Source organism: Lytechinus variegatus, chromosome 10, assembly GCF_018143015.1.
Source record: "Lytechinus variegatus isolate NC3 chromosome 10, Lvar_3.0, whole genome shotgun sequence".
In the NCBI taxonomy this organism is placed as follows: domain Eukaryota; kingdom Metazoa; phylum Echinodermata; class Echinoidea; order Temnopleuroida; family Toxopneustidae; genus Lytechinus; species Lytechinus variegatus.
Genome location: NC_054749.1, coordinates 27,013,425 through 27,038,654, shown reverse-complemented (window position 1 = coordinate 27,038,654; position 25,230 = coordinate 27,013,425). Strand labels below are relative to the sequence as shown.

At 38.8% G+C, this 25,230-nt stretch overlaps 1 protein-coding gene across 1 annotated transcript; it reads left to right on the top strand.

The window, feature by feature from the left end:
• LOC121422832 (developmentally-regulated GTP-binding protein 2-like) lies at positions 1–25,230 on the top strand. The gene is made up of 13 exons (XM_041618045.1): positions 1–191; positions 7,848–7,936; positions 8,686–8,757; positions 9,848–9,937; positions 10,352–10,412; positions 11,789–11,879; positions 12,296–12,368; positions 20,221–20,311; positions 20,950–21,047; positions 21,953–22,118; positions 23,380–23,438; positions 23,642–23,695; positions 24,197–25,230. The coding sequence occupies exons 1-13, from the start codon at positions 128–130 to the stop codon at positions 24,281–24,283; spliced, it is 1,095 nt and encodes a 364-aa protein (XP_041473979.1). The 5' UTR covers positions 1–127; the 3' UTR covers positions 24,284–25,230.

Genomic DNA, 25,230 nt, shown 5'->3' with positions numbered 1-25,230 from the left:
TAGGATATTAGTGCAGCTCTCGAAGCTTATCGTGCATGTTTTTACTGAAAAAACTTGTCAGTTTGATTATCTAGACCTTAACTGTTTTGTTTGTTTCCTGTACTTTTTTTAAGTTGAATATAAGAAAATGGGGATTCTAGAGAAGATAGCTGAGATAGAGAGGGAAATCGCAAGGACGCAGAAAAATAAAGGTAAGTATGCTCGTGTGGTGGAGGGGCGATCGAGTGACTAATTGTTGGTGCACGGGAGAAGGTCCCGCGGAGTTGCTCGGCGAGGGCCGGCTAAGGAGCTCCGGTCCGGGCGGGGCGAATGCAAGTCTCCCAATATGCGGGAGACTTGGTAGTTGGTTGAGCCTTGGCATCAACACTTGATTGTGGGTCTCAACAACAGACAATGTCTTGAGTTGAGTTAAATTGAAATAAAACTAAAATTTAATTTATTCTGACATTGCATAGATAGACACTATTTTTTCCCTTTGCAAATGGGAGGGGGATGAGGGTCACTCACAAGTCACATACTGAGCGAAGTGGTATACCCTGCCATTTGTTGTGTGTCCAAATTATCAATTTTAGAAAGTCATTTGGAAAAATTTACAATCAAAGTTTCATAAATTTTTACTTTTTAGTACAAACTGTTAGGAATATAGAGAATAAAATAGAAGATGATTACAACTATTGAATTCATAATCATATTTTTACTGTTTTTATCCAAAGACAAAAAAGAAGGTTTCGGAAATATAAAGTGTCCGGACACCCGACCCCCGCCCCCACTGCCATCCTATTAGTATACTAACACTAACCTCGCAATACGTGTAAGTGATCCTACCCATGCTCGTCCAAGCATCTAAGAATTGAATGCTAATTGGCTTCATCCCTGGCCCTGACTCATTCTGGGCTTCCATTGGTGTCAATTTCTACCAATAAACCACGTAGATCTATTAAATGACTTTTAAGATAATTTTTGTGTAAAAGGTACCCTTAATTTTTAATTGGGGCTTTCAGTTTTACATCAGACTTCAGAGGGTCGTGTGTTCGAATCCCACTATGGCCTAGCGTCCTTTGGCAAGACGTTAATCCCCACTTTGCCACTCTCCACCCAGGTATTAGATGGGTACCTGGTAGGATGTGAAAGCCTATATGCAGTATGCCTAGCAGCGTTCTCGCCAGGATTTTTCTTACGCATGTCGCAAACCTGCCAATTCGGTGGTGGCCGATTTTACACGTGATGTTTTGATTTTCACATGTGCTTTGATGATTTGATCCCGGTAAAGTCAAGTTTCATTGCCAATCCGCGAAGTTCACTGTAATATTGTTCTAATCGGCGATAATACCAATATCTAACTTAGAGTTGATATCGGCAAAATGTTGAAATGTTAAGTTGCTGTTTATCTAAAAATGTATGGGTCTTTTTGTCTGGAAATGTTTTAAAGTGTTTTGAGCTGTATTGACTTAAAATATATTTGAAATACCTTTCGTTATGGACTCCCGTTCTCCGAGAAGAAATATAAATCACGCATCTATCAGGACATGTTTTAACATTGTTTTGAGGTGCTTGAGTTGAAATATATTTGATATGCCTTTCGTTACGGACTCCCGTTCTCCAAGAGTAAATATAAATCACGCATTTTTCTGACAACCGCGGGAAAGAAAAATAAAAGAAAATAGAAGTCACAAATATCTCAGATTAATGAACGATCTATTAGGAATGTTTTAAAATTGTTTTGAGGTCCTAACGAGTTAAAATATATTTTATATACCTTTCGCTATGAACTCTCTAAGAATAAAAATCACACATTTATTCTGACAACAGCGGAATTGAAAATAAAAGAACAGAAGTCACAAACATCTAAGTTTAATGAACGATCTATCGGGACATGTTTTAACATTGTTTTGAGGTGTTAATGAATTAAAATATATTTGATATATCTTTCAGTACGGACTCCCGTTCTCCGAGAGGAAATATAAATCACGCATCTATCAGAACATGTTTTAACATTGTTTTGAGGTGTTTGAGATACATTGCGTTTATATATGGACTCCCGTTCTCCAAAAATAAATATAAATCACGCATTTTTCTGACAACCGCGGGAAAGAAAATAAGACAAATTAGAAGTCACAAACATCTCAGATTAATGAACGATCGATTAGGTATGTTGTAAAATTGTTTTGAGGTCCTAACGAGTTAAAATATATTTCATATACCTTTCGTTTTGAACTCTCAGAAATAAAATTCACACATTTATTCTGACAACAGCGGAAATGAAAATGAAAGAATAGAAGTCACAAACATCTAAGATTAATGAACGATCTATCTCAGGACATGTTTTAACATTGTTTTAAGGTGTTGATGAATCAAAATATATTTGATATATCTTTCAGTACGGACTCCCGTTCTCCGAGAGGAAATATAAATCACGCATCTATCAGAACATGTTTTAACATTGTTTTGAGGTGTTTGAGATGCCTTTCGTTATATATGGACTCCCGTTCTCCAAAAATAAATATAAATCACGCATTTTTCTGACAACCGCGGGAAAGAAAATAAGACAAATTAGAAGTCACAAACATCTCAGATTAATGAACGATCGATTAGGTATGTTGTAAAATTGTTTTGAGGTCCTAACGAGTTAAAATATATTTCATATACCTTTCGTTTTGAACTCTCAGAAATAAAATTCACACATTTATTCTGACAACAGCGGAAATGAAAATGAAAGAATAGAAGTCACAAACATCTAAGATTAATGAACGATCTATCTCAGGACATGTTTTAACATTGTTTTAAGGTGTTGATGAATCAAAATATATTTGATATATCTTTCAGTACGGACTCCCGTTCTCCGAGAGGAAATATAAATCACGCATCTATCAGAACATGTTTTAACATTGTTTTGAGGTGTTTGAGTTAAAATATATTTGATATGCCTTTTGTTATGTACTCCCGTTTTCCAAAAATAAATATAAATCACACATTTTTCTGACAACCGCGGGAACGAAAATAGAACAAAATAGAAGTCTCAAAAGCTCAGATTAATGAACGATCGATTAGGTATGTTTTAAAATTGTTTTGATGTCCTTACGAGTTACATGTAAGATATACATGTATGTTATATACCTTTCGTTTTGAACTCTCTAAGAAATAAAAATCACACATTTATTCTGACAACAGCGGAATTGAAAATAAAAGAACAGAAGTCACAAACATCTAAGTTTAATGAACGATATATCGGGACATGTTTTAACATTGTTTTGAGGTGTTAATGAATTAAAATATATTTGATATATCTTTCAGTACGGACCCCCGTTCTCCGAGAGGAAATATAAATCACGCATCTATCAGAACATGTTTTAACATTGTTTTGAGGTGTTTGAGATGCCTTTCGTTATATATGGACTCCCGTTCTCCAAAAATAAATATAAATCACGCATTTTTCTGACAACCGCGGGAAAGAAAATAAAACAAAATAGAAGTCACAAAAATCTCAGATTAATGAACGATCGATTAGGTATGTTTTAAAATTGTTTTGATGTCCTTACGAGTTACATGTAAGATATATGTTATATACCTTTCGTTTTGAACTCTCTAAGAAATAAAAATCACACATGTATATGACAACAGCGGAATTAAAATAAAAGAACAGAAGTCACAAACATCTAAGATTAATGAACGATCTATCTCAGGACATGTTTTAACATTATTTTAAGGTGTTAATGATTTAAAATATATTTGATATACATTTCGTTACAGACTCCCGTTCTCCGAGAAGAAATATAAAGCACGCAATTTTCTGACAACAGCGGAAATGAAAATAAAAGAACAAAAGTCACAAACATTTTAGATTAATGAACGATCTATCAGGACATGTTTTAACATTGTTTTGATGTGTTGATGAATTAAAATATATTTAATATACCTTTCGGTACGGACTCCCGTTCTCCAAAAATAAATATAAATCACGCATTTTTCTGACAACCGCGGGAAAGAAAATAAAACGAAATAGAAGTCACAAAAATGTCAGATTAATGAACGATCCATTAGGAATGTTTTAAAAAATTTTGAGGTCCTAACGAGTTAAAATATATTTTATATACCTTTAGGCTTTTGCTATGAACTCTTTAAGAAATAAAAAAAATGAAGCTACAGCCAAAGCAAGTGATACCTCCTTCGTCATATAAGGTACATTGCGTAATACCTTGGGTGAAGCAGCTGGGATAGATCTGTCATCAGGACAACAAATTTAGATAATCTGCCAAGATTTGCTGAACCATTAAATCAGGTAAACATGAGATGAAAATCGTTTCTCTTGGGTATCATTTGGGCAGCCACTGAGGTCATTTTAAAACATGAGCCATGAGAGCGATTGCTTTGGGTGGTGACGGACATTTCATTGATTTTTTTTCAATCAGCGACTATACAAATAAAAAAAATTATAAAAATTCTAATAACTTTTAAAGTCTTTGATGGATTTTCGTAAAACTTTCATCAATGCTTATCATTATGTTTAAGTTCTGCTATGTTTACAATAAACTTTTTGTCAGGGTGAACTCCCGCTTTAATGTTTGGTCACTTGAAAATGACACCTACGTATATCACGAACGTGTGTTTTCAGTAAGTTAATTTTCAGTTGGAAAATATTGGAAATATACAAAATCACTTATTCATTTTTACCATACTTACTTTTTTTTCAGGTTGAGACTTCGAAAATGTGTTGACCATTTTCATCATTTTGCAATTCAAATTCCCTTTAGAGAGATGTTGCAAAGTCTTAGGCATATTTCTGATTTTTACGATGCAGGATCTAGGGGCGGGGGAGTTGGCATGACATATCGATTAAAAATACCTAAACATCGATCTCACGCCACCCCCCCTAGAACATCAATCAATAGAACTGTACACACATGTGAAAAACAATACAAGAAATTATAGTCTGTTTTAGATGAAAGAATGAAAAATAAATGGTGAATCCAGCAATTAGCTGTCATACAAATAACATTAACATCTCGCTCCCGGGATCTCGCTTTTTTCCTTTCACAAAATCATCCACATGTATATCGCAAACCGTTTTAACATTCATTCACATTTTCTAATATCAAGAATTAATTTCTTGATGTCAAGTATTAATTTCTTGATATTAAGAATTCATTTCTGATTTCGAGGGTCAATGTATTGCAAGAAATCATTCTGATTTTCAATCAGAAATTCTTGATATCAAGAAATTAATTCTTGATATCAAGATCTTCATTTTCATTTCTGATTTTGTGCATGCATCAATATATTGCAAGAAATCATTCTGATTTTTATTCACAAATGAATTATTGATATCAAGAAATTAATTCTTGATATCAAGGTCTTCATTTTCATTTCTGATTTCGTGCATCAATATATTGCAAGAAATAATTCTGATTTTTATTCAGAAATTAATTCTTGATATCAAGAAATGAATTCTTGATATCAAGAAAATCATTCTGATATTTATTCAGGAATCAATTCTTGATATCAAGAATTCATTTTCATTTCTGATTTCGAGTGTCAATGTATTGCAAAAATCAATCTGATTTTTTTAAAGAAATGAATTCTTGATATCCAGAAATTATTTTTTTATATCAAGAAATGAATTCTTGATATCACAAGAAATGAATCTTTGATATCAAGAATTCATTTCTGAATTCGATCGTCAATTTATTGAAAAAAATCCTTCTGATTATTAATCAGTAATGAATTCTTGATATCAAGTTAGAAATTAATTCTTGATATAAAAATAAATGTTTTTTGGTATCAAGAATTAATTTCTTGATATCAAGAAATCGTTTTATGATATCAAGAAATGAGTTCTTGATATCAAGAAATGAATTCAAGAAATTAATTCTTGATATCAATAAATCTAATAATTTTTGATATCAGAAAATGTTAAAATAGCTTGCCATACGCATGTCGCTGGCCGGCCAAGCCTATTACAATACAGTTCATACATCCAAGAATTTCAACAATTATTTTGTTGTTACATGACAGCAGAAATTGAGAATGAACGTTAAGAATATACTTAGCAAGTAATTCCCAGGAAAATTATATGGAACAATTCATTTTAAAATCAAAATTTCTTGAAAGTTATCAGAATACGGTATCATGTAAAAATGAAGTTACGTCGCATCGCGGACAATTCAGTTCCAAACATTGTGTGCAGGTCCGGCTCTGGCTCAGCCTCAGCTAGCTACCCGCGCCAGCGGGCTGGCAAAGCTAGCGTGGCTGGGTGGCTGGGTGGCTGGCTAGCCGGCTGGAAGTGGAAATGCGCCAGTGTCTATGCATGGATATGATCCGGTCAAGTGATAAGATCGTAGTTTGTCTGATGCCGAAATGATTCTGAAACATTCTAAATTTTTGAGGATTGATGATGAATGATGCAACAATTATTTTCGATGATTTTCCCTCACTTTTTATAATTTCTTTTTTTGCCCGTGTCGCTCACTTTTTGCGCATGACGCACCAGGAGCTTGTGGAATTTGCGTGTGTCGCATGCGACGCGTGTGTTCTACACTGGCGAGAACGTTGATGCCTAGCAATTGAGTCTTTGAACTCTTGTTGGAATGCTCCCCAGAGAGTGGAGAAGGTGCATACATTGCATGCAAGGATCCGATGACCGGGGTAAAAATATGTCTGTAAAGCGCTTAGAGACGTCGTTCCAATGTATTAAGCGCTATATAAATGCGGAATATTATTATTATTACATCAAAATCAATGGTGCAAATGTCAAAGGACCTGCTAAAAAGTAACTTTAAAAATAAATGTTGAATGGATTTGAAATCTGACCCTTTTTCGACTCATGAGGGGGACACGCATGGTTACCATATATATCAGCCCATGAGTGCGTTCATTGTCTTTTTTATAAATTTATCTGCATCCGCAAGGTAAAATAAGTGGAAATATGGTGTTTTTTCAGGGATAGAATGTAAAAAGTGGCCAAGCAATTTTAAAAACCTCCCAGATCAAGATGATGTACAATGCAAAAAGGGTATGTAATTAATTCACTCCGACTGCTGTGTGGCTGACTTACAAGACCTGTGAACCAAGATCCTCTTAAGCCACCATGGCCATGCCCAATAAAAGGTCCAGTTAGAAATGCAATCGATAATCCCTCATCTCAAACCTGAATGCAAATCCCCATTTTGCATAAATACTTGCAATTTCAGCTCCCATTTAATCCCATGTCAAGTCTTATTCCCCCTTGTATAAAATCAGGCATTGGATTAGGCTCTCAAACCAGGTATGATATGGGAATAGAATATCCTAACCTGTAATTTGTAAAGGAATTTCAGGTGTAGAAATCTGGGACATCTGCACAAAGTCTCTTGATTAAATGTGCCCTACAGGCCTGCCATTGAATTTTATTTTATTTTTTTTTTAGGATGACTCTTGTGAATAATGTCCTCTCAGATGATCCCGCAAAAGGAATCTAAACTAGATCTTTCCTTTTTTCAGTCTAGTTGAAAAAAGACTTTAGATCTTTCTTCATTTAGTTTAAGGGGCCGAATTATTTCATAAATGCATAAATCACTGACATGCATTGTGAGAGCATGTATACATACATACATACATGAAGCTAGAAGAGAGGCAGCAAATTTCATGATGAAAATTGAGGCCTCGAATTATATTCCAAAACCCTGTGATATCAATTTAGGAATATTTTTTAAACTTGAAAGGAATTCCAGGCAACATTATAAAATAATTAAAGATACCTGGTGATGTAACATGTAGAATTATTAGTATTATGGACTTTTTCAATATCAATGTCAAGTTGAAATGTACATTATATTCCTTCAATATCCTATTTCTACCTAATCTTTGTATGCTAGCAACGGAATACCATCTGGGTCTGTTGAAAGCCAAGCTTGCCAAGTACAGGTCTCAACTGTTGGAACCTACAGGAAAGAGTGGAGCCAAGGTTTGTCAAAATAATACAGTGATAAAACTCTACTAAAGCTTACATATACTTGAGAATTGGTGCAATAACAACACTGCTCGATATTCAGTTAGCATAGTGAGACATTTTATAATATACATGTAGACAGATTTTCTCAATATACAGTGTACAGGCAGAATTCAAGTCAATGTGATCACGGTGATCATGGTGTACATGTATTCAATGGCTCTCTTTTTCATTTCCTTCATGTTTAGAGGGAGAGGGTTTTGATGAGATGAAATAAGGAGATACCAGAGCACAGGTATCACTCCTTTGTGTTGGATTTGCTCTTAATAGAACCTTAGGAAGCACTGGTGTAAATCAATGCATCACACTTATTGATCAGGGGGAATTATCTATTGTTCCACCCCTCCCCCTTGAATCGCATGATGTTACAGATTTATGCCTGTGTTAGAAACAGCATCTGTATTATGATTTATTATATAATTCTAGAATGATCATGGTGGTAATGGTATATTTGATGCCAATCACTTCCTTCCCTACCATGTCTTATTAATCATTATGTGATCATTGTTATATCTTTTTTTTATTCCCCTCTCTTTCTTATTCCTCTCCTTTTATATTCCATGGTGAGGGTTTTGATGTAGTGAAGACGTGAGAAGCCAGATAGAATCTTGGAGCATGTGCTTGATTAAGGAATCATAATATGATCATTGTGGTCACTATATATTTATTCTCCCTTTTCTTTCCTTTGTTTCATATATTTTCAGGGAGAGGGTTTTGATGTGATGAAATCAGGAGATGCCAGAGTTGCTCTCATTGGTTTTCCTTCTGTTGGTAAGGTGAGTACGCTGTAGTCCATGTATGATTTAAAGATAAATGCCAGTTGTGGTAACGATCTCAAAATGACTTTTTACAGATTCTTATATAATGGCCACCTAAGTGTCTGTATGAATAAAAAATATGCGCCAAAGGATTCTGGAAGAAATTGTGTAATTGTTGAGAAATAAGCAAAATCAGCGCGGATTCTGTCACTTCCGTCTGGTCTTTAATCCAGCAATAATGATACACCGTTCAACGTGTGCCTATCTGTGTTGGTGATCTTCATTGTGATAGTTTTTCAGCTTAGATTTGATGATTTCCGAAAAATCAGTTTATGTAACTGTACCAGATCTAGATCCACGATGATATAGTAATACTTAACCTTGGTTTTACAGACTTTTTCACGAAATCAGTGTCTTACTGCAACTACTTTCATTTAGCTTTAAAATCTTTGTGATTTTTATTGGTGTTTGTATCCCACGTGAATGAAGTTGATTCTGTGGGAAATGATCCAGGCAGGATAAGTGATGACCAACTTCAAATTCAATCCTGCTGTCAGATTTCTTATAAGATTTTAATCTGTTTTGAATTCATTCTTTACCTATTAAATGTGAAATATTCCTCTCAATTCAGTTTAGAGACAAATCATATGGGTTCATGTGGTTTGTCTTAAAAGGACTTTTAGAAGAGTGGAAACAAGTTTCTGAGAAATGACTATGAAAGAGATGGAATTGATCATATCTAAATGGTCCTTTTCAGGTCTAATCACATTATGAACCCTAAGCTCTTCCATGTTATATGTAGTACCATTCAGGACATTGATGGTCCTTAAAAAAAATGGTCTTTGAAAACCTGTTATGCTCTTTCAAACTTGATCTAAAATTGAAAATCTGTGTTGTCATAGAAAATGTACAAAGCAGAAACATGTATTCTGTTTTGCAAGGGTAAATTTAGAGAATTTTTACATGAAAAGTAGAAGGGCCTAATCGGATTTTCCATTGTGATTTAGCGGAAAATTATTATCTCTACATCTGTACATCATGTAAACCTTCATAGATCATCTGGTTTAAATTAGTTACTAACCAAGAATTATGATTGTTATCATACCAGTCGACACTCCTCAACACGTTGACCAAGACCCACAGTGAGTCTGCAGCTTATGCCTTCACCACGCTCACATGTATACCTGGAGTTATCGAGGTGAGTGTGTCCTTATTTATATCATTTGGAAGTTAAATTTTTTTTTTTCTCTGTTCTAGCATTGCCATGAAATAAAAGAATCACTGTGTAGAAAATTGATGATCCCCTCCCCTTGAAAAAAGAAAATGAATGAGTACATGACTAAATAAAACTAGTGAATAAATAATGAATAAAATCTTAAATAGATAAATAAAGTGAAAAATCAGAATAAATAAATAGAATGAATTATTCAAGTGTTATATTTTATAAAAACAAAAATGAATAGGAAATAAATGAGAGCTAAAAACAGGTTTGCAATTAATGCTGCCATTCTGTCCTCAAACTTGTCTTGTTTAAGTCCATGCATCCAAATAATATTTTGCACATTTCTTGATGTATGATTATTTTTTTATCCTAATGTGTATTATTTTTCAGTATAACGGTGCTAACATCCAGCTTCTTGATTTACCAGGAATCATAGAGGGTGCTGCCCAAGGTAACGTATAAGATTACTTATACTAGATTTATTTTTGTTGAAAAGAAATATAGAGAAATGAGGGAAATTAGTGTCAGTCAGCTCAATCTTCTGAGACGGGGAAAAACTTGAATTGTGAAGGAAAGTTGTCAGGTCTACTAGGGCCATTTTGGTTATGGTAGAAAAAATTACAAATAGTGAAAGGATAATTGGTTTAAAAAAATGTTTAAAATGTTTGCTTTTATCCTTTGTGTGCAGGATCTTTTTTGTCAGTATAGAGTTTTGAAATCCCTGTAGTTTTGTCAAATATGATCATTCTCAATGCTCTTGCATTTAGTAATCCTTCTTTGTATGAATTATTATTTCATGATTCTCTGAATTTATTTTGTTATGATGGGAGGAATTAGGGTTTCTTGAAATTACTTATATGTGTAATTTTCACTTATCCAATGCACAAGCTACTAATCTACAAACTTTCAAAGAAAATAGAATAACAGAGTTTAATTATAAGTTATTACATATTTTACCTCATAGATATAATTTGTATAAATGGAAGTTAATAGATAGTCCTTTATGTTCACATGACAATGAAATACAAGACAGTGTACATTTATTTGTGACTTGTAAAAAAACACAATTATTCTGGAAACAATTTAGCAGCATTGTGTATAAAGTTGTAGGCATTAATTTTGATTTTAATGTTGCTACTCTATAAAAGGATATGGGTTAAAAAACAAAAAGCATAGAGTTTTGAATCTTCTAATCATGTATGCAAGGTATGCTATTTATTCAATTTTTATTCGAACAGAAAGTCGGAGTTGTAGAATTCATGAGTTTGGAATACTTTGTTTATTCAAAAGGTTGATTTGTAATCGTTTAGAAATAGAGAAGCGTTGTAAAAGTAAAAATTTGTGCATGTTTTAAAACAGTATTGTTGAAAAGAAAATGTTTCATGCTTTGTATGACATTGTTTACATTTTATGTAATTACATGTGATTTTTTATCAATAAAATTATTTTAAAAGAAAAAAAAAAACACCTGAGGAAGACAAAGTTTCTGTCAAAAAAAGGATTTTTATGAATAGTAAATTCAGATTTATTAATTCATACCCTTCAATTATTTGAAGGAATGGGAATCTTTGTAGCTTTGTTTCACGGCAATGTTTGCATATAGGCCCCGTCAGGTTGTTCCCTGCGAGCATTGCGTGTCTTGCGGGTAACTATTTTTGCTACCTTCATGTCACCCGCATTGACAGTATCTCTCCCACAGAAGTGCAAGCAGAAAAGTTTTGAACTTCTGTTGCGGGGAATCATCCGCAACTCACCCGTAAGGCTTGCCCAGAATGATGGGCCTAAAGAATTTTATGGTCACACGCTTTTTACGTCCTTCCTTAACAGGCAAGGGAAGAGGTCGTCAGGTTATAGCTGTAGCAAGGACAGCCGACCTGGTTGTCATGATGTTAGATGCTAATAAAGGAGACGTTCAGAAGTAAGTTTCTATTGATTCTTCTTTTGAATGATAGGTGGGTGCAGGATGGACAGATTCATCCATTGCTTCCTTCGTTGATGGTGCATGTAGAGCAGGACGTTTTTTTAAACTGAATTGCTTGCCACTTATACAGGTTACTGGGCCTTGCTCACCTGACCTACATTGTAACTTGGTCCAATAATGACTGCATGCTATTCTGTACAATTGAACTATCAATTGCACGAACACTGTACTGGATTTTAACAATATATCTTTGTGTCCAGAATTATGCAGAAGTAACGCAGCATGCTGTCAATTAAACCAAATATACTTACTGCTGAGGTTGAGGTTGCCATTTCATTGTTATATTGTCAATTTGTGTAATGCTGTATGTCATAGATTACCTGCAAGTCAATGTCTCTTCTACTTTTATATAGGAATCTGCTGGAGAAAGAGTTAGAGACTGTGGGTCTGAGATTGAATAAGCAGAGACCTAATATCTATTTCAAGGTAAGAACGTAATTAGATCAAGAAGTTAAAAGGGGCTCTATTTATGAAGGTACAGGAAAGTGGTGATCAAAATATGTTGTATAAACGGGGCAATGTACATGTATCTGATTTCTTTGGTTGTGTAATGGTTTCGCAGTATTGCCACTAAAAGCCATGAATACTGAAATGAATGAAATTATGACCTTTACCCTCTAGCAAATAAACTTTTATATTTTATTCTTAAATTGATAAATCGAGTCGATCATTCTAGGAACAAACCAAACTTGTGAGAGATGGGAAAGAAGATATTTATTAGAACAATGATTTCTTGAGAGAGTCTTTAAAATACCTTACTATGTGAAATCATGGAATCTAAGATGTAAAATTACCAAACTGAAGAACACCAACAGTTAATAAGCACATGTGAGACAGTGTATTAATATTGCTTGAATAAAAACGTGACATCTGAATGGAATGACATGACATGCTTGTTTTATCAATTCTCAGCAATTACTTATGCAGATTTTCTTCTCCTTTTTTTTTGGTCGTATTTAGCAAATATTAGAAATTTGGGGGTAATTTCATTGGGTACTGTTAGAACGCATTTTCAGATTGTTGTCACCATGAGTGGCGTAATGAGCCGAAAATTTTGAGGGGGCTAGATATGGCGTATTGCGTAAAAAGCGAGGGAAGCATGCAAGCAAAAATTTTAATATTTTTATTTAAAAAATCCAAATTTACTTCAATAACTCCATACATCTATTTGATTTGCTAGTTCAGCCCTCTGGACTGCCATACCCAAAAAGAACTCCCAAGAATTAAAAGCGCGAGCGCGCCCTCTCCCGTTCAGGCTTACTACCCATGATCACCGCGCCATTAGCGTCCATCTTCCTCTTTTGCTTTCGGCAAGCCATCTGTCAAGACGTGCTCAGATAAGTCTCCTAAAGCTCAAATCTTTTTTGAGCTTTGGTATATTATTTTTGCTTATCTGTTGTGCATTCTCCCTTTTAAATTCAATCTTTCCGTTTGTGTGTAAGATTGTGTTCAGAATTTACACCCGGCGCGACTTTTTAGCGTGTTTTTGGTGACACTTAAATTGTTTTCCTAACGTTTGGGTTCTCGTCGCGCCGCATCGCTAGCGCGTTCGCGAGGCACCGGGTTTGGTCTGCCTACGTGGCAGCAAGCCTTCACCTCCTGCCACGGTTATTGTTCTTCACGTTCAAAGTGTGGTTTTTGGTGCCGTTTTGAATTAAATTCTAGACAGCCTTTACACTTTGTTGTCGAGGGTGTTATTGTTATTTCTTTTTGCAGGTTGGGATCTTCAACTCTGTTCCTTCCTTGCTTTCCGGAAATGATTTATTAAGATTTTCGATTGATTATTGATTGATTAATTCTTCAATTCTTTTTCCTTTCTGTTCTGAATAAATTTCTTGATTGATATTTTATTCACAGGCGGATCTTAAAGCTCAATTCCTTTTCCTTCTGTTCTGAATAAATTTCTTGATTGATATTTTATTCACAGGCGGATCTTAAAGCTCAATTCCTTTTCTTTCTGTTCTGAATAAAATTCTTGATTAATATTTTATTCACAGACGGAACTTAAAGCCCTTTTTTTCTCTTCTGGGATTGTTTAATTCGACTTACGCAATTATAACTTGATTGATTGGTTATTCAATCCCCCCCCCAAAAAAAAAAAAAAAATTTTTTTTTTTTACAGGTGGGGTCTTCTTCCTGTTAGGAATTTTTTTGACCCTTCCCGGAATTGTTTTTTTCGTTCAATTCCCTCTCCCCTCCTAGTCTTATATTTTTTACTTCGACAGGCGGGCTCTACGATTCTTCTTTGAGGATTTACTGTGTTGTTCTTCCTCTTGGAATCGTTACTAGAGACGTTCCTCCTTCCTCCTGTTCTGAATTTCTTTACCTTTCCGCAGGAGGTTACGTTTTTCCTCTTGGAAATTATCGTAAAATTTCTCAATCCTTTTTCTTCCTGCTCTGAAAATTTTTGTTTTTGTGTTTCTTCGCAGGTGGAAACTTCGTTCCCTTCTGAGCTTGCATTCATTTTTGATTTCTATATAGGAGTTCTGACCTCCTTTCTATTCTCTTACAGGTAGATACCTAAACTTTTCTTAGGTTCTTCCTCCTCCCTACCCTTCCCCTCTTGATTTGTTCTGTTTGCTACAAACAAATTTCTTATAGGAGGAGGGAAAGACCACTCCGGTCTCCAAAGCGAGATCTTTGTAATAATAACAAAAAAAAAAAAAAAAAAAAAAAATTCTTGTTTTTTCTTTTTTCAGGGTAGAGAGAGGTACCGATGAGTGGGACTAACACAGCCCCAGAGGACCTGGTGCCCTCCACGGGGACCGTCCCGATTGCAAGTTTACAGAAATCGGCCGCTTCCCCCGGCGGCGGTGAGTATGAGGTTGCGTCAATCAGCATTCCGAATTTGCGGTCGGATGCTAAGAGTAGGAAGGCCGAGACTGTGGAGCCACGGTCTCGGACAAAGAAAAAAGTGGTAGCCAAGGCTTCCAAGCCTAAACCAGGTTCTGCCGCCGCAGCACCCAAAGGGCTATGCGACCCACCGGCTACCGGGTCACCGGAAGTCCGGGGAGAGAGTGCGGTTCTCTCCCCCCGGCACAGGTCAGGCTCTCTGTCGTATAAGACGTCCTCCATGATAGCATCGGCAGAGATCGCCCAGCCCCTGACCGCGAGAGGCGTCACACATCAGACTGTGACCACAATCTGACCCTGTCAGATTCGGGTGAAGTTTCGTTGTTGGCGGCCGCCCTGCCAGGGGCGGCAAATCGTAAGAGATCACCCGTGCCTCTTGTGCCTTCTGCTCCGGCCACGCCGGCGGAGCCCGCAAAATAAGAAGAAGAAGAGGTCGAAGGAGAGGTCGGCCAGCCCTGCTGCCATGGGCGTTCCTCCTTCAGACCCTTGTATCGGTGGTCAGATGTTACAGCTATTCATGCTACTACATTCTGCTACCGCGAGAGGCGTCACACATCAGACTGTGACCACAATCTGACCCCGTCAGATTCGGGTGAAGTTTCGTTGTCGGCGGCCGCCCTGCCAGGGGCGGCAAATCGTAAGAAATCACCCGTGCCTCTTATGCCTTCTTCTGCCCCGGCCACGCCGGTGGAGCCCGCAAAAAAGAAGAAGAAGAAGAGGTCGAAGGAGAGTGCTGCCATGGGCGTTCCTCCTTCAGACCCTTGTGTCGGTGGTCAGATGTCACAGCTATTCATGCTGCTACATTCTGCTACCGCAAGAGGCGTCACACATCAGACTGTGACCACAATCTGACCCCGTCAGATTCGGGTGAAGTTTCGTTGTTGGCGGCCGCCCTGCCAGGGGCGGCAAATCGTAAGAAATCACCCGTGCCTCTTGTGCCTTCTTCTGCCCCGGCCACGCCGGCGGAGCCCGCAAAAAAGAAGAAGAAGAAGAGGTCGAAGGAGAGGTCGGCCAGCCCTGTTGCCATGGGCGTTCCTCCTTCAGACCCTTGTGTCGGTGGTCAGATGTCACAGCTATTCATGCTGCTATATTCTGCTTTCGAGCAGTGCGGGATCACCCCACCCTCGACGTCTACTCACCCCGCTGATGCCCCCGAGCATCAAGCGAGACAAGTGGGCAATAACCACCAGACACCCGGGAAATCCTCGAGCGATTCTGTTAAATCGCCAGCCAGTGCACCGGCTAACCGGGCACCTCAAGATCGTGTGTGCTTTCCAGCATTTTCGTCGATCTCAGAGCACGTGTCCCAGCCGACACGCGTGGCCACCCCGGCGCTTACTGGACTCCCTTGCCTTCATGAGAGCCGGCCGAGAGGCCGTACGGCTCCCGCGGCTCTCGGAGCTCCTCCAGGGGAGGAAACTTGTCATGGGGACAACCTCCCGGTTCAGTCCATGGAGCGAGACTCCCTTTACGAGGAGTCTCTCGAAGGCGGCCAGTGCGAGGATAACCCCTATCCCGCGGTCGACTCTTCAGTAAGCGCTCAGGCGCTGCTTGACAAGTATCTACCTCACATCTACCCTCCGAGCGGGGGTATTGATGAAGCAGGGGAGTCCTTATTTTTCGCCCCGCCTCTTCAGGCGCTCCGAGCTCAATCGGCCGAATTGGGGGTCTCGGAGAGTGACGGGGTCGCCCTAGACGAGGCGGCTCCTACGACGAGGAAGCCTCCAGCTCCGAGGGTGCAAACCCACCCCCGCTCTGCTGCTGCCCGGAAGCGCCAGGCTCCGGCACCGCCGTCTCGAAACTTTCAAGTCTCTCGAGGCCAGCGAGAAGGCAGGGGAAGAGGGGGGCGACCCGCTTCGAGGGCGCCGCCCAAACCGAAGCAGTCGGTTTGACATGATTCCCGAGCGCTCGGGCAAATTGAGAATGATTCTCAACATGAAGAGAATCAATACGTTCATTCCGGCCGAACACTTCCGGATGGAAACGTTAGCCACGATCCTCCCCTCACTGGAGGCGTCGGACCTGGCCGTGTCTCTGGATTTACGCGACGCGTACTTCCACATTCCCAACCATCCAGCTTCGCGCCGGGCCCTCCTGTTCGGGCTGCGACCGGCGCCCCTAGTGTTTATTCGCATAGTCACCACTGTGGCAGCCTATTTGAGAAACCAAGGCCTGCGACTCTTCGTCTATCTAGACGACTGGCTTATTGTCGCAGACTCGGAGGCAAAGTTGCAAGCTCACCTCTCCTTGCTACTACGGGTGACTCAGAGCCTCGGGTTCATGATCAACTGGGAGAAATTGGAGCTCACTCCCTCCCGCGTTCCCATATATTTGGGCGCGAGGATAGATATACCGAACCAACTCGCGCGGCCCAGTTCGGTTTCTGGCCTGAACCTCACTTTCTATTCGAAAGTAAGGGTGCCCTGTCTTACTTAGCTCCTACCCTTGCAAGGCCAGAGTCAGGGCTAATACAGACGCCCGTCCTCCAGCGATCGCCGCTGAAGAGAGGGCGACTCCGATATGAGCACCATCACCGCTCAGCGGTATGTCTCACTACCTCATAGCTCTCCGAACTTATGAGTATGTATATCGGATCTGAATGTCACGGCGATTAAAAGTTCCATATACTAGATATCCCTCCTGTTGACATTCACAGCTGTTCCCCGAGTCCTTCCCGGTCGGGTAAGCATCATCTCGGAGGAAAGAAACCGCCGTACATCTCTGTTGGCTATGTACGTGCGTTCAAGCTTGTTTAAAGCCCCAGACTTCTCTGTCGGCATTCTATGCCTACTTTCTGGGCACACCCACCGTACCGGGTCGGCGAGTTTACACCAAACTGTACGCCGCCAGACCATCGGTCGAGCTCTAACAGTCTATCTTATAGACTGCCCTCTATGTGGGTCAAGCTTGCGGGCGTCTCCGCCGTTTCCTCCTTGTGTGGAGTGGTCTACGGTGGATGTCTTACCGTGCCCGTTGTCGAACCGTCTTCTTATTTAGAAGCTTTTTCACTCGGCACACTCGAGTCGCCTCGCATGCTGCTTTCATCCTCCCTCCATGCAAGGCATGTGGCCATGGTCACCGCACGACCGAGGATGATGTAACCGTGGATGTATGTATGCTTATGCCTACCTAACCACGATCACTACGACCCGCTTTTTCTCGGGCCGACTGTGGATGAGTCTCTCCATGTAAGTGATTTACTTCACTGGAGTTCTTCTTTTAGAAACTTAGATGCTCATCCCCTGCTGCTTAGGGCGTCATTTTTGCCGCCCCCCGCAGTTTTTTGGAACTCCTTATCCTCCGATATGGACTGTTCCACGCTGCCGCAACCGGCGCCGGCGGTGCTTGCTCTTACGATCACCAGAGAGACCAGGCCTTGTGGCTGTTTTCATAAACAACTGGTTCTCACCGCAGACTGATGGAAATTTTTGTGATTACTTTCCTCAAGTCTCCTTCCTCCTTCGCTTGTTTCTTTAAGCGAGGACATCGACACTCTTAGCCAGTTCCCGTCCCTAACTTGATAGGACAGGGCCGTTGCTACCTCATTCGATTCCGTTGGGAACGTAACAGTTGAGGTATCATATCTGGCGATGTCTGTTCGTTAGAACATCTCTTGATTGTCGCTTTCACGTAAGATCATGACAGAGACTTTTCGCCAGCTCCCTCTGGCGTACACTTGCTGCTGCTAGGGATTCCCCCGCCCAGCGGACAGCCATCGCAGCCTAGCCTCACGGGCTCTCTCGGCGATGGTGGCTTGAGCCAAGCCACCTCTTCCACCGCGGGCACTGCACCCTCAGATGGGTGCTTCAATCAGTATGGGAGAAAGGGGATCCTGAGTTCTCTCTCGATCACTCGGTCTATCACACTTTTGTCGTGATGTGTACGGCGCTGTTTCTCTGACACGCCCGGTTGAGCTGTTTTGACCAGACTGCTTTATTCTACATAGGCAGCAGGTCCACGGCATTCCTTATTAACAGGATGGCACTCAGTCGCTTTCTCGACCCTTGACTGCCTTACGAGTGGTTTTCTTCTTAAATCCCTACTCTCCGTCGTTCCTGGTCCCCTTCGGACCGCTAGTAACTTTTTGCCACAGCTCTCTATCAGAATTCTGCAGATTTTCTGCCCTCACGCATTTGAGACAGATATCGAATTCTGGGCGCTTTCTCCCACGCGGAGGCTTCTGAGATATCTCGCCTTCTCAGATTGTTCGATTGATCACTTACTGAGCCTTAAAAGCTTCAGTTTTCCGATCACGATTCTTGTTGAAATTTTCAACAAATTCCGAATTTTACGCTCTAGTCAGCTGGTGATGTTGTTCTCCTGACACTAGGCCGAGGGCCCATGATACTGAGTATTCCTGAGTATACAGGGCATTCCTCTCGAGGACTTTTTGAGGGCCGCCTTTTGGCGCTCAACTAACTCCTTCACTTCATTCTACTTGAAAGACATTCCGTCCAGCGAGGCGAGATTTGCTGCTTCGGCGCTTAAAGCAGCTGTGGCTTTTTCCCCCTCTTCCTAATTTTCGTTGTTTTTGTTTTTTAAATTTTCTTAGGCTTACAATTGAAAACATGCCTCCCTACGGTTTGAGTCCGTGTTGGTCTAGCAAATCAAGTAGATGTATGGAGTTATTGAAGTAAATTATGAAAATACTTACCTGATTTTCTTATTTACGAGATAACTCATACATCTACTTGATTTGCTAGTTCAGCCCTCTGGACTGCCATACCCGAAAAGAACTCCCAAGAATTTAAAAAGCGCGAGCGCGCCCTCTCCCGTTCAGGCTTACTACCCATGATCACCGCGCCATTAGCGTCCATCTTCCTCAACTTTTGCAAGCCCATACGTTGAAACATGTTGCTACGCAAGGCGGAGGGTCGGTGGGAGGGTATCAAGTAGATGTATGAGTTATCTCGTAAATAAGAAAATCAGGTAAGTATTTTCATATTTTGTGATAGATTTTGACATAATATTGAGAAAATAATATCATATCCCTTCTCTCTTTCTTTTTCTTTTCTTTCCGTTTTTTCCTTGGTCATGAAAAATTTGGGAATATGCCCCCTGCCCCAAGCCCCCTCCCCCTCATCTGTACGCCAGTGGTCACCAGAAACAGCATTTATGTTCATGTCTAAAAAGAAGTGTTTCTTTCTTTTTCTTTTTTTGTCCAAGAGCATTTATGTTCATGTCTAAAGAGAAGTGTTTCTTTTTTCTTCTTGTTTCTCCAAGAGCATTTATGTTCATGTCTAAAAAGAAGTGTTTCTTTCTTCTTCTTGTTTCTCCAAGAGCATTTAAAAGAAGGGTTTCTTTCTTCTTCTTGTTTCTCCAAGAGCATTTAAAAGAAGTGTTTCTTTCTTCTTGTTTTCTCCAAGAGCATTTATGTTCATGTCTAAAGAGAAGTGTTTCTTCTTCTTGTTTCTCCATCTTACAGCAAAAGAAAGGAGGTGGTGTGTCATTCAACGCAACGTGTACCCTAACAAAATGCAATGAGAAGTTGGTTCATATGATTCTACATGAATACAGTATCCTTATCAATTGGTGTAAATAGATTAATTTTTTATGTTTTGTCTTGATGGCTTATAAAATCTGTGCCTTTTACCCATTTTGATCTTTATTTGATGCAAGTCATTTTATCTATCTGAATCACTTCAAGCCTACATGTATACTTCATTCTTATGATGGTGCTAATTTATAAAATATTTGAAATATTTTGACTTGTACTTATTATTAAGAGCAAACACAAGAATGGACAGAAACAAATCAAACTTATGGGGGGATATATTATGCAAAGCTTCTGGGTTGTATCTTAGAAAAATGTCAAGAGTCTGCTTCTCTGCAAGCCTTGTGGTTGGAGTCCAACTTGGCTTCAAGTTTCAGATAAATGATAATACCATTATGATTTTGAGTTTGATTTGCTCTGATTTCCACAGGGAAGCTAAAAATAGACTTGAATTTCAATGTAGTATTCAAACCATTGCTCAGAAACTTTGATCATTAAGACTATAGGCAGAATTTCCATATTAAATGCTGTTACAATTCCTTTCGAAATTAGATTGCAACTGACCATGCAGTGTCCACCAGGTTCCAATATTCTTGTGACTGCTGATCAAGCAAGCAAACTTTATCAAGTTTTACTTCCTTAATCAGAATGAATTTTCAGAAATCTTCAATGCAGAAGTGTTGTTCCGTGAAGATTGCTCTCCAGATGAGTTCATAGATGTGATCAATGCTAATAGAATCTACCTTCCATGTATATATGTAAGTAAATAGGTATCACTAAGTAGAGGGAGGGGTGAGGATGATCTCTGAGGTGAATCAGCCACCCCTGTAGTCCGAGATTAACTGGATTTAATATCTTGATGACTTAATTGATCGAGGGGTAAAATGACACTCTTAAGTTCATTTTGATAGCAAAATAAAGCAAAAAATGATTTTGTGAATGCCAACTGACTGACTTCGTTGATTAAGGGGAAAGTGCACTCTTGCATTGTTTTAATAAAAAAATGAATTAATTGAAAATGGTTAAATGCTAGAATAAGATTTTGGATGCATAAAGATGATTTATTTTTCTAACATTTCAATACGGGTGTTCTTAGCATCATAATTTGTGTTCTTTGATGACGTGTAAAAATATTTTAATGAAAATTGTAAATAATGAAAATCTTAGAAAATCAGAATTTCCTTGCAAATGAAGCTTGGCAAATACATGCAAAATACTGTGAAGATGTTCAATGAGCCAATTTTCCTTTAGTGCTTGGTTTTGTTGTATTTTATTGTGTGTTATTTTTTTATTTGAAATATTTGGCCAGAAAAATTCTCTTTTCCATAAAATTCAGTGAATAATGTGTTTTTTCCTGAACACTGGGATTTCATTCTTTTTTTTTCTTTTTTTGAGAAAGCTGGTGAGTCTTATTGAAGGATTTCAGTGGCTGGAACATTTTAAATGTGTTGTTCCTAAGTTTTCTATCATATACAGTTGTGGGGTCACCTAGGGGTCATTGACTGGACAAGAGTTACAGCAGAAATTTATTTTTCTTTTTCACTGTTATTTCTTATTTCGTACAGGTAACTGGAAATGTGAAATGATCATGCCTGTCAAGTTGTTGGGTGGTCTTTATATACATGTTTCACTGTATTTATCTTGATTGGATTCCTTTCTTTAGGTGTACAATAAGATCGATCAGACGTCCATTGAGGAGGTAGATAGGATAGCACACCAGCCTCATTGTCTTGTTATCAGCTGTGAAATGAAACTCAATCTAGATTACTTACTGGAGAAGATCTGGGAATACCTCAATCTTATTTGCCTCTACACCAAGAAACGCAGTCGTGAGTAGGAAAGATGGTGATGATGGTGATGATGGATGATGATGATGATGGTGATGATGATGGTGGTAGTGATGATGATGATGATGGTGATGATGATGGTGGTGGTGATGATGATGGTGATGATGATGATGATGAAAATGTTGTGATGAAAACCATGATATTGACATATGAGTAAAACAGTCTTGTAATTTTCTGGAAAACTAAATGATTACTATGTTGCATAAGTTTATATTATTATTAATATTATGTCCATTCACAGTGGGTCATTATGGCCATTGATAAGTACATGTAATTTATTTGTACAGAGTTGCTAATTTTCCGGATTTTTCCGGAATTCCGGATTTTTTCCTTTGCTGAAATATATTCCGGAAAAAAAAATCGATTGTCAAAGTGAAATCCGTAAAAATTTCCCCTCCAAATCTTGTCACGGAGTTCGCTACGGAGAGCGCAATTTCAATTTTGGATGGCCAATTTGCGCAGACGGAAAATTATTAGCGTTGTGTGCAGCATGAAGTTTAGCTGGTACTGTACTTGCACGGTACGCGCGAGCAATACATTGTAGCAGTTGCAAACGCCGCCCTATACCCTGCAGGGATACGGGTGTCAGCGCTATCCCAGTCGGGCGATCGCCCGGTAGAACCGGCCCGATGTGGCTGCAATCGCCTGCTGCTGCGTGAGTGATTGGTTGTCTGCCGCGGGATTTCAGCTGAAAACCTATTTGCTACCATGAAATATGTGTTCTCTGGTGCGTATTCATCAATTCATATGTGTGAACTATCCATCATTTTGATAGAAATTGTGATTTATGGATTTTCAATAGTATAGGATTGTCTTGTTGATGAGTACAGTGAGTGAAAAAGGGCACCCCAGCTGCTACATACACCCGTCCCGAGTCGCACCCATTGGCCGCAGCATATTAACCCGCAGCAGGTTAACCCGTACCGTAATGAGTACGGGTTACATGATTTTTTTTTTGAGCACCTTTCTTGCCTATGATGAAGTTTATTATGTCATTAATTATTTGTTATGTACTACTGTAGATTAATGATTTCAGCCCTCTAAAGAATAAGAAAACATTCCAGCTTCAGGGGGCTTCGCCCTTGACCCCGCCAGGGGCCCTGGGCGGGCCCCTTGACCCCCGGCCTGGGTTTTCAGGATTTTTTTGAGCTATCAGTTAGCATCTCTGTTTGTACAACCTCTGCATGTATGTGAATTTTGATGTTTAACTAATATTTTCTTGTAACTTTCTTTTTGTTTATAGATCGACCTGATTTTGAAGAAGGCATTATAATGAGGCGAGGCTGCTCTGTAGAACATGTGGTATGTAGTAAATCTTTACATTAATATCAATGTATCAGATGGGTTGTCCACCTTTAATATATAGAATCTGCTAAAGAGTAAAAGTAAAAGGTTTTTTCACTGAAAATTATTTGAATTGATAAAACTCCAGCATGTGTTAGAAACACTGGCCAGTCATACATTTTCTTATGATTGTATTTTCCTTTTTTCCCTTCTATTCTCAGTGTCACTCAATCCATAGAACACTAGCTGAGAGATTCAAGTATGCCTTAGTCTGGGTAAGTCTACAAGATTGCATGTAAGGCGTTAGGCTTAGTTGAAGAATTCGGTCCACCATCCGGTATAATTTGCTGTTCACCGTCGCACCAATGATAATAACATTAAAGGAATAATACACCAATTAGATTTTTAAAAAGTTGCTTGAAAAATTAGCCAGTTGAAGAAGTTTAGAATTAAGAAAGTAAGAAGTTAAATGTCTTCAAAATTTTAATCACATTTCAAACCTTAAATCAACCAAGTTGGACAACGGGTATAATATTACCATGGAGACTTCTCAGCTTTTTTGCTTGAATTTATAATTTCTATTACGATATTCTTTCATTCTTTGTTGGCTCACTGCCATACTTGTTTTCAACTACCACGATTCTTTGCCCCTTTCCCAAGATGGGGGCTAATTCCACTGGAATAATTATGACTATGAGTTGCAAAGGAAGGAAGTTTTATCTCCAAGCAGCACTGATAGCTTTGAATTCACTTCTCTTTTTTTCTTTTGTTTTCAGGGAACCAGCACAAAGTACAGTCCACAGAGAGTTGGTCTGACCCACTTAGTTCATCACGAAGATGTAATTCAAGTTGTTAAAAAGTGATGTAGATCTTGCCTAATTCCGTCAACAGTGATATGTTAACCCGTTGCCTACTCAAACCAATGGTCCCTGTACGAAGCCTACGGGAATGACAGAATTCGGTAGTCAAACGTGCATCAGAACTTTTACCAAGTTATACCATGCATTATAAACTCCATTGAGATGTCCTGTCAGCATTACTCTGAGTATTTTGGATGTCAGCAAGACAGATTCTCCCGTGAAAACACTATGTGAAACTATTTCTCATCAATCTCATGCCAATCTTCCCTTTTTATAACTGAACTGTATTGGTCCAAGAGCATTTGACAATAGCAGTGGTCTCTTTTTCTTGACCATCAACTTTGAATAAGTATGCATGTCTTGGATTTAAGTTTACAGGTATACGCTTCAGGGCTAATCATGTTTGTATCTTCAATACATTTTTTTTTTGTTCTCTCTGAGAATGCAAAAATGTCATTTAACCAGTATCATACAACAAGAAATGGTATCAGCTCTATTAGCGGAGCTATCAATCTTGCGTATATATTATGCTTATGTTCTTACCTGTAGGTATGTTCAAGTTGACTCAAAGATGCTTTTCACTGAATAGTCCAACATACATGTAAGATGGTCTTTTTGGGACTAATCGTCTGTGTTTAATCTTGCTTTGTTAACATTTCATCAGTATAAAAAGATCTGTAAAGTGCACTAGGAATGTTCCACAGGATTTAAGTCTGATTAAAATTGCAATGAAATTCTCAATTATGTGTGCACACCAAATTGGTCAGATCACATGTACTTATCAATGAGAATGCATGTTGAATATTATTATGTATGTTATCACTTCAGAATGACTTTTAGTCAGACTCAAATCTTAATGAAACACCTCTCGTACACTTACTGCTACTGAATATCAAATTTGTACAATAGAACAAAGACAATTTTGAAAAATTATGTAACATATTTATGGT

Bases quoted from the DNA above. Each gene is read 5' to 3' on its own strand.
- LOC121422832 (XM_041618045.1), top strand. From the start codon at position 128: ATGGGGATTCTAGAGAAGATAGCTGAGATAGAGAGGGAAATCGCAAGG. The intron at 10,413-11,788 runs GTAACGTATAAG...CTTCCTTAACAG, and splicing joins CATAGAGGGTGCTGCCCAAG to GCAAGGGAAGAGGTCGTCAG. The intron at 20,312-20,949 runs GTATCCTTATCA...ATGAATTTTCAG, and splicing joins TATGATTCTACATGAATACA to AAATCTTCAATGCAGAAGTG.